The sequence below is a fragment of the Eschscholzia californica genome, unplaced genomic scaffold (assembly GCF_041429995.1).
Source record: "Eschscholzia californica isolate CP2 unplaced genomic scaffold, dmEscCali1.0.p SCAF_4, whole genome shotgun sequence".
In the NCBI taxonomy this organism is placed as follows: domain Eukaryota; kingdom Viridiplantae; phylum Streptophyta; class Magnoliopsida; order Ranunculales; family Papaveraceae; genus Eschscholzia; species Eschscholzia californica.
In genome coordinates, this window is record NW_028238461.1 from 3,485,705 (window position 1) to 3,497,460 (window position 11,756).

Here is an 11,756-nt window from a genome sequence, read left to right on the forward strand (position 1 = left end):
CGGTGCCTTTAGAAGCACCCAAAGCCCTCCCATTTGACGGTCATAGGGGCACTTTTTCTATGGGTATGTAAACCCAGTTTGAGGGTTGTTATACACATTTGTTCTTTCTCTCTCAATCATAATCTTTCAAAAACTCAAATTCGTGACTATATCTTTTCTCCTCACCAGAATCTCCAAGGGGGCGCACGAGCTTTAGAAACGGTCTCACAACACCGAATTTGTGTACTATCTCATTTTGTTGTTGTCTCCAAACTTTGAGCTCAAGAAGTGTCGTTTTTGTTGCATACCACGATCTTATGGACATGATTCCGTCTATATAGAGGTGTGTAAATATTCTTTAACGCATTATTACGTGTTTGATCAATTACTTTTTTGTTATATGAAGAAAAAAAGATGTGGAGTACAAAGGTATTTTGGTCTGGTTAATTTGTGATTTTGTGTATCATATTAAGTGAGACCGAACCGAATTTAACACCAAAATGATAAGAGTATAAAGCTCTAAGTATAAGAAGACTGCATAGACCGAATTAGTAAGCTAAATCAAGCATACCCATAATTCCACTCAAGTGCATAGATTCAAAATTCCCCGGATTCTATATGTAACCGGAGTTGGAAATGGTTGGGCGGTACTGAACTACTGATATAAGTCAAACACCCTTGGGGATGCGTATTGATAGTTCCAAGCGAAAACGACCTTCTTCAACAAAAAAAAACTAAAACGACCTACTCCCCATTTTGTAACTAAATCATTGTTTTTCTCTCTTTTTTCATTTTTAGGACTTAGATATTGTTTGTCTTTCTTACTTGGGTTAATTTTGTTTCGACTCTAATTTGTGACCACCTCAATGTTTTATCCCTTATAAGTGTTTCGAAGTTCGTTTTGGCCCCCAAGAATAAAAAAGTTTCAACTCTTCCAGAAGTACCTATAGGATTTAAAAAGGAATTAATTCCTTAGAAACTTACAAACAAATTAAATCCACCTCTTATCTCCCTCTCTCCTCCATTTCATCTACTTTCTCTTTCACTTCATCTCTCTCGCCACTTCATCATCTTCTCTGACAAAAATCGTCGACCGGTCAAATTTTTCAGCGATAAACTTAAAACAAAAAAATGAAATTTTTCATTTTTCTCTCTTCTTTTCCCTCTCTCTTCCTTCTTTTCTTTTTTCCTTCTTTTCTCTCTTCTTTCTTCTCTCCCTTCGGCGAAAGGGCACATCCCCTTCGCTAAGCGAGAGAAAAGAAAGAAAGAAAGAAAGAAAGAAAGAGGAATAAGAAAAAGAAATAAGAAGAATAAATAAATAAAAAGTTATGTTTGTAGGTCGCGGTAAAATTTAGATGGTTGGCGACTTCTGTCGGAGAAGATGATGAGATGACAAGTTAAATGAAGTAGAGGAGAGAGGTGATGAAATAGAGGAGAGAAGGAGAAATGAAGTGGATTTAATTTGTTTTTAGGACTTACTGCCCTTTTGACCCCTCGGAGTATATCCGGAAAGAGACGAAATTTGTTTGGCCCTTGGGGGCTAAAACGGTGAGGCGGTTAAAAAGTTGGGCCCAAAACGGAAATAACCCTTCTTAGTTTTCAACCTAAATGACTTCTGACTCCTGGGAGAGGTCGCGATACTCAAGAAAGGTGGAAAAACGCAATCGATGGAACAAAACCATCTTGGAATTTTGAATGCCCTCAAATTGGATATTGTGTATGCACAAGACATGATCCCAACCTTGAAATGCATAATACGAAGTTCTTGATCACAAAGAACACGATCACCAAGATATGATGTTAAATGAAAGGGTGGTAAGGGGTGTTAATCATTGATGTTGGTGGGTTTTTTCGAAATGTATGAATCAAGAGGTGACTTAGTTGAATGGCAAATAATATTGGTAAAAATCACGTCACAGTGGTGGTGGTGGTCAGAAATAATGGTGGTAGTGGTCGAAAGGTGGTGGTCTAAAGTGGAAGATGATTGGGGCAAAAGGCAAATCAGATAATTTTTGGACTCAAAACAAAGATGCTTGTTAGGTCAAATCTAATTAACCAAAATTTTTATTCTCCAACATTTTTTTAGATGTCCAAAGCCGAGTCTTTCTTTATGGGCCGTTTCAAATCAAGATTGACCAAATTACAACTTGTTTTATTTCCTTAACATAAGATTATTTTGTGGGTTAGACTTTGAAAATAGAATCCAATCCTATGGAATTCACTTGACAAGAATAAAATTGATTGCAAGCATTTATGCAAAGGAGGTAATTTTGTATGCCAACTTGATGAGGTATGCCACTTGCACATAATGGTTTACCACTATTTAAAATATTGACAGAATTCCCCATATCGTAGTTTATATATTATCTAAATACGTTGTTGTAATTTAGTCGATATGACAAACTAACGAATATAACCGATTGAAAAAATAAGCAGTCCGTTAATACACAACCGAGATGGATTGAGCATCCATTGAAAAATACACCGGTTAATTGACAGAATTCAGGGATGACCGAGACTCTTAAATTTTTCTTTTTTGTTGAAAAAAAAGGACTCGTAAAAAAAACCGAACAGCCGAAACAAGAAAGAATCGGTTCTCAAAATAATTCGGACTGGAATTAAGAAGGGTTTCCCTACAAACAATTTGAGTTGAAATTGATTATAGTTGGTGTACAGTTCGAACTACTTATGGGGTACTAGACATCAAATTTTGGATATTTAGGGACGAGGAATAGTATCTAAACTATATGTTTTACAAGACACATTCAGATTCAATGCCATGACAATTTTATAACTTCATATCTAAATCATGAGCGTCACTTTGATTATGTACTAACATATTGATCACTGTTGGAGAGAACAAACTTCAAATTTCTTGTTTGGAAAAATTAAAAGAAATTTACATTCAAAATAGGAATTGTTTTCCACAAATTAAAAGAAATTGCCTTCTACTTACTTTTTATGCATAGTACTTTATTTAGGGCAAGTGGAGAGGAATTGCAGACAAGATGCACATATAGGGCATTTTTGATGAATCTTTAGATGATAGCATATAAGTTCATTAGTGGTTTAAAAGAAGTCAGATGTGGAATCTCAATTTGAGATGTCCAAAGTAATCAACTTTTATTACTAAATTTAAGTCAAATATACAAGCCTCTTCTACCCACACTAAATCTTTGAGGGTCAGCCTTACTTTTGCTTCTCTCACTCATTTTTTTTTATTTATTTAACAAATTCAAATAGGCAGCTCGAATATTTGCTCTTGGTCCTGGGACAAGCGGTTCAAATGAGACTTGCGCACTTAATTAACGTATTCCATTTCTCATCTGCTTAACCACTTTGATAGGGTGGTAACATGTGACAACTGATCTCTCGAGAAACCTCTATTCGAATCTTACTAACAAAAAACCGTGATAGTTTCTTACATCTACTTATACTTGGATCCCATTCCTTGACTTTGAAGTAGGGAGTACGGGCCTAAAATCACACAAAAATGGGTGTATGATCCGGGCGTTGACGCGCGTATCTTCTCCATTTTTAATCAAATCATGTTCCCGTTTTCATCATCTTTCTCTAACCAACCAATTTTATCATTTTACCATAAAGCTCGATTAATCATGAAGCGTGACTAAACTTCATGCATGATGAGTATTTTTAATTTATTTTCTGTTATAACGTATTATGAACAACTGAATTGTATCATGCTTGTCCAAAACATACTATTATTTGTTCATAACATACTATAAACAAGAAACAAAATTTCTTTTTAAGAAAGAACTTCGTTTAGAAAGAAAAATGATTTTGTATTCGGAGTAATAACAAAATAGTGTTTAATTTGTCATGTTGCATTACAATAGTTCATAATACATTATGAATAATCTCAAAAGAAGGTTTTGAAAATATGCACTATAACAATCATAATGTGTTGATACAGGAAGTCACGATTGAGAAGGGTATAAATATTGTCCGTAAAAAACATCACGTCGATACAAATCTTGACATGATACCGACAGTTAATTGAGAGAAGTATACTTACAAGTTACTACCAACATATCACGCTTTACCGAAACGACAATGCACAATGATATAGGTTTAAATAATTAAACTAATTAACCCTAAACAGTTAAACTCAATTACAATGATGAATTAACTAATACCAAAATTGCAAACTAATGTTCATCATTCTTCTTAATTGTTGTTTCCTTCAATTTTGCATTAATTTCGTCTAGGGATGTGAAATGAAAGGAAGAGAATTTTTACTTGTTTCTCTCAACTAGAATAAACTTTCTCAAGAAGCAACCACAAATGGGGAGCTTTTAGACATAATAGATTTGATAGAGAAAAAGGAATATTTAGGTTATTACCTTTGTTTTTCTATTAAGAAACCTTAAAGCAGCTGACCAAAAAGATGGGATTAATCCTTGTTCTTTCCACCTCTTAATGTATGTGCTCTTTTGACTAATATTTGTTTAATTCTTTTCGAATGCCTGAATCGAATTGAATGGTTGCATCAGTTTGTAAGTCTACTTTTTTATCTTAAGAGATGTTATAAAAAAAATTATTATGGTGAATAAAATTAGATAAAATGACTTGAAAGCATGTATTAAATGCACTTTCTTAAAACAATACTTTCTCCTTCTCCAGTTGAGATTATTTATATGGTTCGAGCAATCTGCCTCTTAGAATATGACAACATTTCTGTAAATCTGCATAGAGTAAAATGTGAACATTTAGCTAAGGAGCACAAGAACTATTAGGATTTGACAAAATATTTTTTAATTTTTATGTTGGGCTTCAAGTTAGCCTTTTATTGAGAGTAAGATAATACCTTTTGAAAAGTCATGCGTCGTCTTCGAGACAAATCCAAAGTTAATGATGAAAGTACTAAGTTTTGAGAAGGTATTTTGTTTTTTTATAAATCTTATTAATAGCATATTAATGAAGGAAAATATTCAAAAATAAAACAAAAAAAAAAAAGCAAGAAAGGGAAAGAATGAGGTTCTTTTCTTTTATATTGGTGGTGGGTTTTGTTGGTTATCTTTGGCAGTTTTTTTAGTTTCATCAGTTATTAGTTAGTATACTTTCTTCTATCATACATTTCCATTCACTTTTTAATTATCACAAATATTTTATTATTAATCCTTCAATTTCACTACTCCATCTGATCCTATTCCAACACCTATAAATAGATGCCTTTCATCCCTCACCTCTTTATCACCATCTCTTTCTCCCTCTTCCTCTCACTCAAACTATAAACTTTTTTATTTCATCATCCATTCTCATACAAATGGGTTTTCTTGGATTTTCACTTATAGTTCTTCTCTTAACTATGTTGGAAACTATATATTGTTATGAAAGCGAGTGGAATAATGCTCATGCTACTTTTTACGGAGGTGGCGATGCTTCAGGAACAATGGGTAAGCTTCGGAAAAAACCCTAGAAAAATCTCATTTTCTCTTACGAAATCTTGTTAAAATCTGATTTTTTTTTTTTTTGCATTAATTTTGAAGGAGGAGCTTGTGGGTATGGAAATCTATATAGTCAAGGTTATGGTACAAACACAGCTGCATTAAGTACTGCTCTATTCAACAATGGATTGAGTTGTGGAGCTTGTTTTGAGATGAAATGTAATGATGATCCACAATGGTGTTTACCCGGATCCATTATTATTACTGCAACTAATTTTTGCCCGCCAAATTTTGCTCTTGCAAATAATAACGGTGGTTGGTGTAACCCTCCTTTACAACACTTTGATCTTGCTCAACCTGTTTACCAACAAATAGCTCAATACAGATCAGGAATAGTACCTGTTGTTTACCGAAGGTAGTATGACTATTTTCCTCCTACCAATTTATTTCTTCATGGTAAAATGACCATTTACCTTTAATGATAAAAGAACCCACTTGGTGAGCCCGGATTGAGCGTCAATAAGACAAAAGACATTTTGGTCTTCGTTGCCCTGCATAAAAATACCAAAAAGCCCCTTGTCTTATTAAGGCACGGTCACCCAAAGGATCACAAAGGGGGTTCTTTTACCACTGGATGTTCTCATGTTCACAAAGGGTCATGTTTAAACGAATACACTACTTTTTGTTGATCTGACTCCAATTGCATTTCGTTCAAAACGTGGGCCATTAAACTAAAAATTGTGACATAAAGTGTAATTTTGGTATACTTCTCTGCTTCTCCTAGGAGTAAATTCTTTACTACCGAGTAAAAAACGAACACACTTTCATACAACACATTTTTTGCAACTATGAGACAACTGATATATTTTTTTTTGTTCAATTTGAAGGGTTGCTTGCCAGAAGAGAGGTGGAATCAGATTCACTATAAATGGTCACTCTTACTTCAATCTTGTTCTGATCACAAATGTTGCTGGAGCTGGAGATGTTGTTGCTGTTTCTATTAAAGGATCTAAAATTTCATATTGGCAAGCTATGTCTAGAAATTGGGGTCAAAATTGGCAAAACAACAATTTACTTGATGGTCAATCACTCTCTTTCAAGGTCACAACTAGTGATGGGAGAACTATCACCACTGAAAATGTGGCTCCTTCTAACTGGGTTTTTGGTCAAACTTTCAGTGGAAATCAGTTCTAAATCCCTTCCAAATCTGGCACCCAGAAAATGACCTAACTCCCAAACTTTTCTACCACAAACTACTTATATCTCTATCCTATTATAATATATATCTCCTAAGTCAAGACTTGTTAGTCTTTTCCAAGTACTACAAATGTAATATTGGCCGAGGTGAAACTAAGTCTGTCACCCGTCCATAATATGTTTTTTCCTATGATGTTTGTGTGGTTCTCTATATTAAAGCATAGAGAAGTAGATATATAAGTAATTTCTCAACTTTTGAGTGTTTTCAGAGTGAAGGTTTTGAAGTGGTTTTGGTTAAGGGTGGGAATCAGTCCGGACCGGTCGGTACCGGACTCTAACTTCATCGAACCGGTCGACTCGGACATAAACTGTTGGTGACCACCTATTTACTCGGGCGGACTCGGACGGTCACTCTCAAGAATTCTTTGTCCATTGACCGTCCAAGACCGTTTATTTTACCGGTCCAGTCGAACACCGGACGGTCTCGGTCCGGACTTTCCAATAAATTTACTTAATTCAGAACTTTATTTTTATTACCACAAACAAAATTACTTACAAACGAAGATGTTTAGCCAAGAAATCAAAAGTAAATATAAAAAAGAAAAAACACAGCTGATTATCATTTGACAAGATATAATTAAGTCATGCACTAACGTTTGGTCTTCCAGAGGACTATATGACTATAGCCAACGATCACCATATATTCATATGTCTATAAAATTCAACGGTCACTTCTAAACATGACTACATGAGGACAGTTTAGTCGGTCAAACTATTCGGTCACTCGTACCGGTCGGATAGCGGTCGGTCCTTCGACATAGAATTTTGACCGTGACCGTCCGCCAATTCTTTCGGGCCGGTCGGACACTGACCGTTATGACCATCGGGTGTCCATGGACACTTTTTATCTCGGTCGAACTGGTCGGGTAGCGGTCTTCCGGATCTTTTTCCCACCCCTAGTTTTGGTTTGTACTAAGCTGATCAAGTGTAATGTTCTCAAATATTGAGTAATATATAAAATAGATGTGTTTGAGTGTGATGAGGTCGAGTATTCGAGTAAGGGGTAGTGGATAAAGACATTGGTAGACGTCCATAGACAAACTATACATAGTCATTTGTCACGACATTTAAGACGTTTTAAAACATTAAGTACATAGACAAAATGTCTTGTACGTATGCATTTTAAGATATTGAGTTCATACACATAATGTCTTGTGGAAATAGTTTAAATTTTAAAACATTTTAAGATATTGATTTCGTAATCAGACATTGTTCAAAATATTTATTGTTATTGTTATTATTAATCTCAATAATGCTATTAATTTTTATTGTTATTATTGTTAAAATATTGTATTATTATTTTATTTTTTAATTGTAGTCAATCCGCCCCAGTTCCCTCCCTAGTCAGAACCAGTTTTGTCTAAGAGAGACAAATTAAAGAGAAAATGGTTGATAGTCTTGGTGGTGGTAGTGGGGGAGGGATGGAGAGAAAATGGTAGATAGTGTTGGTGGTGGTAGCGGCCAGCGGGGGGTGGCGAAGATGATAGTGTAACAAAGAAACATAATTTTTTTTCGAAAGGTTGACTACATTTATACAAAGTAATTACAAAACTATTGATATATAATCAAGATGTGAAAAACACAATAATCTCTTGAAATTAAAGATTCTAAACTTCTACTCTAACCTCATCTAACTAGTGGCCTAAAGTCTGTCACATTACTTTATTTAAAGGACGCGTCTTTTCTCATTTGATCCTTTCTTCTCCCAAAACCCGAGACGTCACGGCACTGACAATATAAACCCCCCCTCTCTCTCTCTCTATATTTTCTCTGTTGAGACCGGTTGATTGGATCAGTTTGATTGATTGGGGCATTGAGATTCAACCTGCTCTACTTTCCCCAAAATCAATTTGGTTCCTGTTTGATTAATTATATTCGACCTAACTGTATTTCAAATTTTGATCAATATTGGTTTCAAGTCTTTTTATTGGTGCATAGGTAAATTAGGTATCAGGTTCAGTTTCGGATCCTTCTCCTGATTCATCTTCTCCAATTGAATACAAATACTAATTCGACCAGGTAATCTTATATCTAGCTATTTCAATCTCTTGTTTTCAAAGGTTTCAAATTTGTATTCTTATGTAGATAATTCCCCTTTTATTAGGGTTCAGTTTGTTTCTTTGTATTGAAATAATATATTCTCCCCAGATTTGAATTTCAGATTACTCAACTCTTGGTTAGATTCTGAGAGAATAAAGTTTTGATTTTTGCAGGAAACTTTTGTATTTCAGCAGAGTTTCGAAAACCCTAATCAATTCAAGTGTTTCATTTGATCAAAATTTTAGAAATGGTTGATTGCCGGAGTTTAATTGAATTCTGCAAAGCTTTTGATCAACATAAGAACTTGGGGATGAGCGATAATCGAATAAAGAATCGTAGTAAGAAGAACAATAACTATTCTGTAAACCCTTTATCACATCCATTTTGTGATCATTCCTCGCCTTTTGCTGCCATTGATATCATGATATTGGTTGTGGTACTTGGTGCTCTTGGGGTTCTAATTATTCCATACTTCACAGCCATCTTCCATGAGATTAGGGTTCTTCTTCCTGCAGCTTCTGTTCTGATTGGAGATGTTATATATAATGGACCTTTCGCTTATGGTGTCGGTTTAGTTTTAACAGCCGCTTTAGCGATCGCCTTAAAGGAGATAATGGATCACAAATCTAGAAAATGCGGGAAACCTTACTGCAAGGGTCTTCGGAAGGCCGTCGAATTTGATATCCAGCTTGAATCAGAAGATTGTGTGAAACACTTGCCGCCAGTGCTAGAGGATGTGTATGGGATTCAACCGCTCGAAGTAGGGCAGGATCATAAAGAATTGGAAGCCGGATTAAGAAAGATGGCTCCACTCAATGGGCGGACTGTTCTTATATTTCGATCACGCTGTGGATGCCCTCTAGGTAGGATGGAGGTTTGGGGGCCTAAGAAGCTCCGGAGGATTAAGAAGTAGATTAAGGTACATCTCCATGATAAATTTTCTTTCGATAGTAGTAATAAACTCTGAAACTTAGAAGTATTAAGATGTTTCTATAGTCCCTTGCTAGACATTGTATATTTTGCCACCTAAACGATGTAAAAGGTCGAGCATGTTACCATATATTTAGTATAGCTGAAATGCCGAATGAACTTGGAATAATGGCACGAATGGAAAACCATATGAACTTGAAATAATGGCGAATAGTATATTCTTGTTCGTACTTGTGATGGTTTCATCATCTTTTGCAATTTAAATTTTGTAATATCATTTTACGTATTTGTGGTAATCTGCGATCATTTTCTTCCTCCATATCAAAACTGTTACTTGATTTGTTCTACTTCCTTGAAGATACTGGTATGTTCGAAGAAAATTGAAATTTATTGTCAAGAACAAAGACAAACATCTGGTAGCACACATCTTTCTCGGTAAAGATAATGTGACAGACAAGAGATGACAGTTATCCCTCCCTTTCAGTGAAGGACACGGAAAGTGAAGATAAAAGTTCTTTTCAGAAGTGAAGAAAATAAATAGAAGAAAAAGAAGTGAATAAGACAGAATAAAAGAGAAGTAGACAAAGAAGATAATTCGCTGGGAAGAAAAGTATTCATGGTGGAGAGATACTTAGGCTCTACTTCCAGAGTGTGTACGGCTATCTCAGACCAAATGGGGCCAAGCGGGATCACGTAACTAATAAGTAACAGAAGTAACCCAGGCTATGAGCTATTTCGTAGTTTTCTTGCCCGAGTTCGTTAGCTATTCCATCCGATCTTCCTTTTGCATGGCAGAAGAGACTACTTTTTCAATTCCAAATGAAAGTCAGAGCAGGAATTTTAAGCACTAATAGACCAGCTGCATAATCACAGAAGTAAACAAGTGATCCTCCTCTTTCCCAGGAAGCATTACTTATTTCTTGAGAGTTGAAGAAAAGGCTACCCATTTCCCACTGACTATTACTTTGACCTGATTTTTTTTTGTTAACAATACTTTGACCTGATTGATCATAATTAAATGGATACCTATCATTTTTATGGGGTTCAAAATTTGAGCGGAAAAAAATATATTTCCTTCCAAACGCTATCACCATTTCTTTTCTTCACACCAGTAAGAGTTGTCAGCAACTCTTCAGAAAAACTAGATCTTCTTCTTCCTATCCTTCCCAAACACGATACCTCTCTCTTCCCCAACATTTTCTGTCACGGCGAAAGGATTTTCTACAAGAGTCCCTACGTTTTTTAAACCCTTACATGTTGGTTTTTCAAAAGAAGATTCAGCAAACTGGAAGTTGTTGTAGTTTCAGAGAATATCGAAGAAGACGATTAGAGAGAGAACCGAAAGGTATCCATGAAAGGTTTTTTTTTTTTTTTTGTATCATCTGAAATTATTTTTTAGATTTTGGGCGAAATGCTGGTTCATTTTTATTTATTGCTTATGGGTTTGGGTAGATTGGTGTTGTGAGTTTTTATTTGGAGTTGTTTTCGTGGGTACATGAGGGGAAAAAAGAATGGTTCAGGAAGAACAAGAAATGGTCGGTAATATTAGTAATGGTGAAATTAGATGCGAGAAAGAGAGATTTTAGCAAGAAAGAAACAAAAGAAAACAGATTTTAATTTCCTTTCTAAAGGAGCTCCATTAATGGAGGATTCTCTTACAGTGAAAAAGGAAGAAGATGGTGGAGATAGAAATTGAAGAGAGAGATATTAGGGAGTAAAAGAGAAATAAGAGAAGAAAAAGACAAAGGGGTAACTTCGGAAAGTTAAAATCTGACTTTTTAATCAATGCGTCGGAAAATACAAAAGGAGGCCATCTGGGGATTTCTCCTACTTTAGGGGGCCACGTGGGAATCCAGCCACACTTTTGGGGGCCAATTGGGGAATAACCCTTTATGTTTTTACTCAAAGGATCATCACAAACTGTCCACCAATGCACAAAGAGGAAAGTGGTGGCAATGGGGAGAAAAATATCAGTTCCTTCCAGCCAAAACCTTTATACTCAAAAGATCTTTTTCTCACACGCTTCAGCCTTGTAATATATGAAATCTTATCATTTTGAAGATATTTTTGGCTAGTAAATTACAAATATTTAAAGAGAACCATTGCCTATTGGACTTCTAGCTAGGTGTCCTAGTACATTCT

General features: G+C 35.3%; 2 protein-coding genes across 2 annotated transcripts; both read left to right on the top strand.

Moving 5' to 3' along the window:
• Window positions 1–5,198: 5,198 nt before the first annotated feature.
• On the top strand, window positions 5,199–7,620 carry LOC147541640 (expansin-A10-like). Its single transcript, XM_086673602.1, has 4 exons — window positions 5,199–5,396; window positions 5,490–5,802; window positions 6,275–6,871; window positions 7,545–7,620. Exons 1-3 carry the CDS (start codon window positions 5,267–5,269, stop codon window positions 6,579–6,581), a joined length of 750 nt encoding a protein of 249 aa, XP_086529728.1. The 5' UTR covers window positions 5,199–5,266; the 3' UTR covers window positions 6,582–6,871; window positions 7,545–7,620.
• An 823-nt stretch (window positions 7,621–8,443) lies between these two features.
• Window positions 8,444–11,147, top strand: LOC147541641 (uncharacterized protein At5g19025-like). The gene is made up of 3 exons (XM_086673607.1): window positions 8,444–8,663; window positions 8,858–9,603; window positions 9,973–11,147. Exon 2 carries the CDS (start codon window positions 8,932–8,934, stop codon window positions 9,595–9,597), a length of 666 nt encoding a protein of 221 aa, XP_086529733.1. The 5' UTR covers window positions 8,444–8,663; window positions 8,858–8,931; the 3' UTR covers window positions 9,598–9,603; window positions 9,973–11,147.
• Window positions 11,148–11,756: the final 609 nt, after the last annotated feature.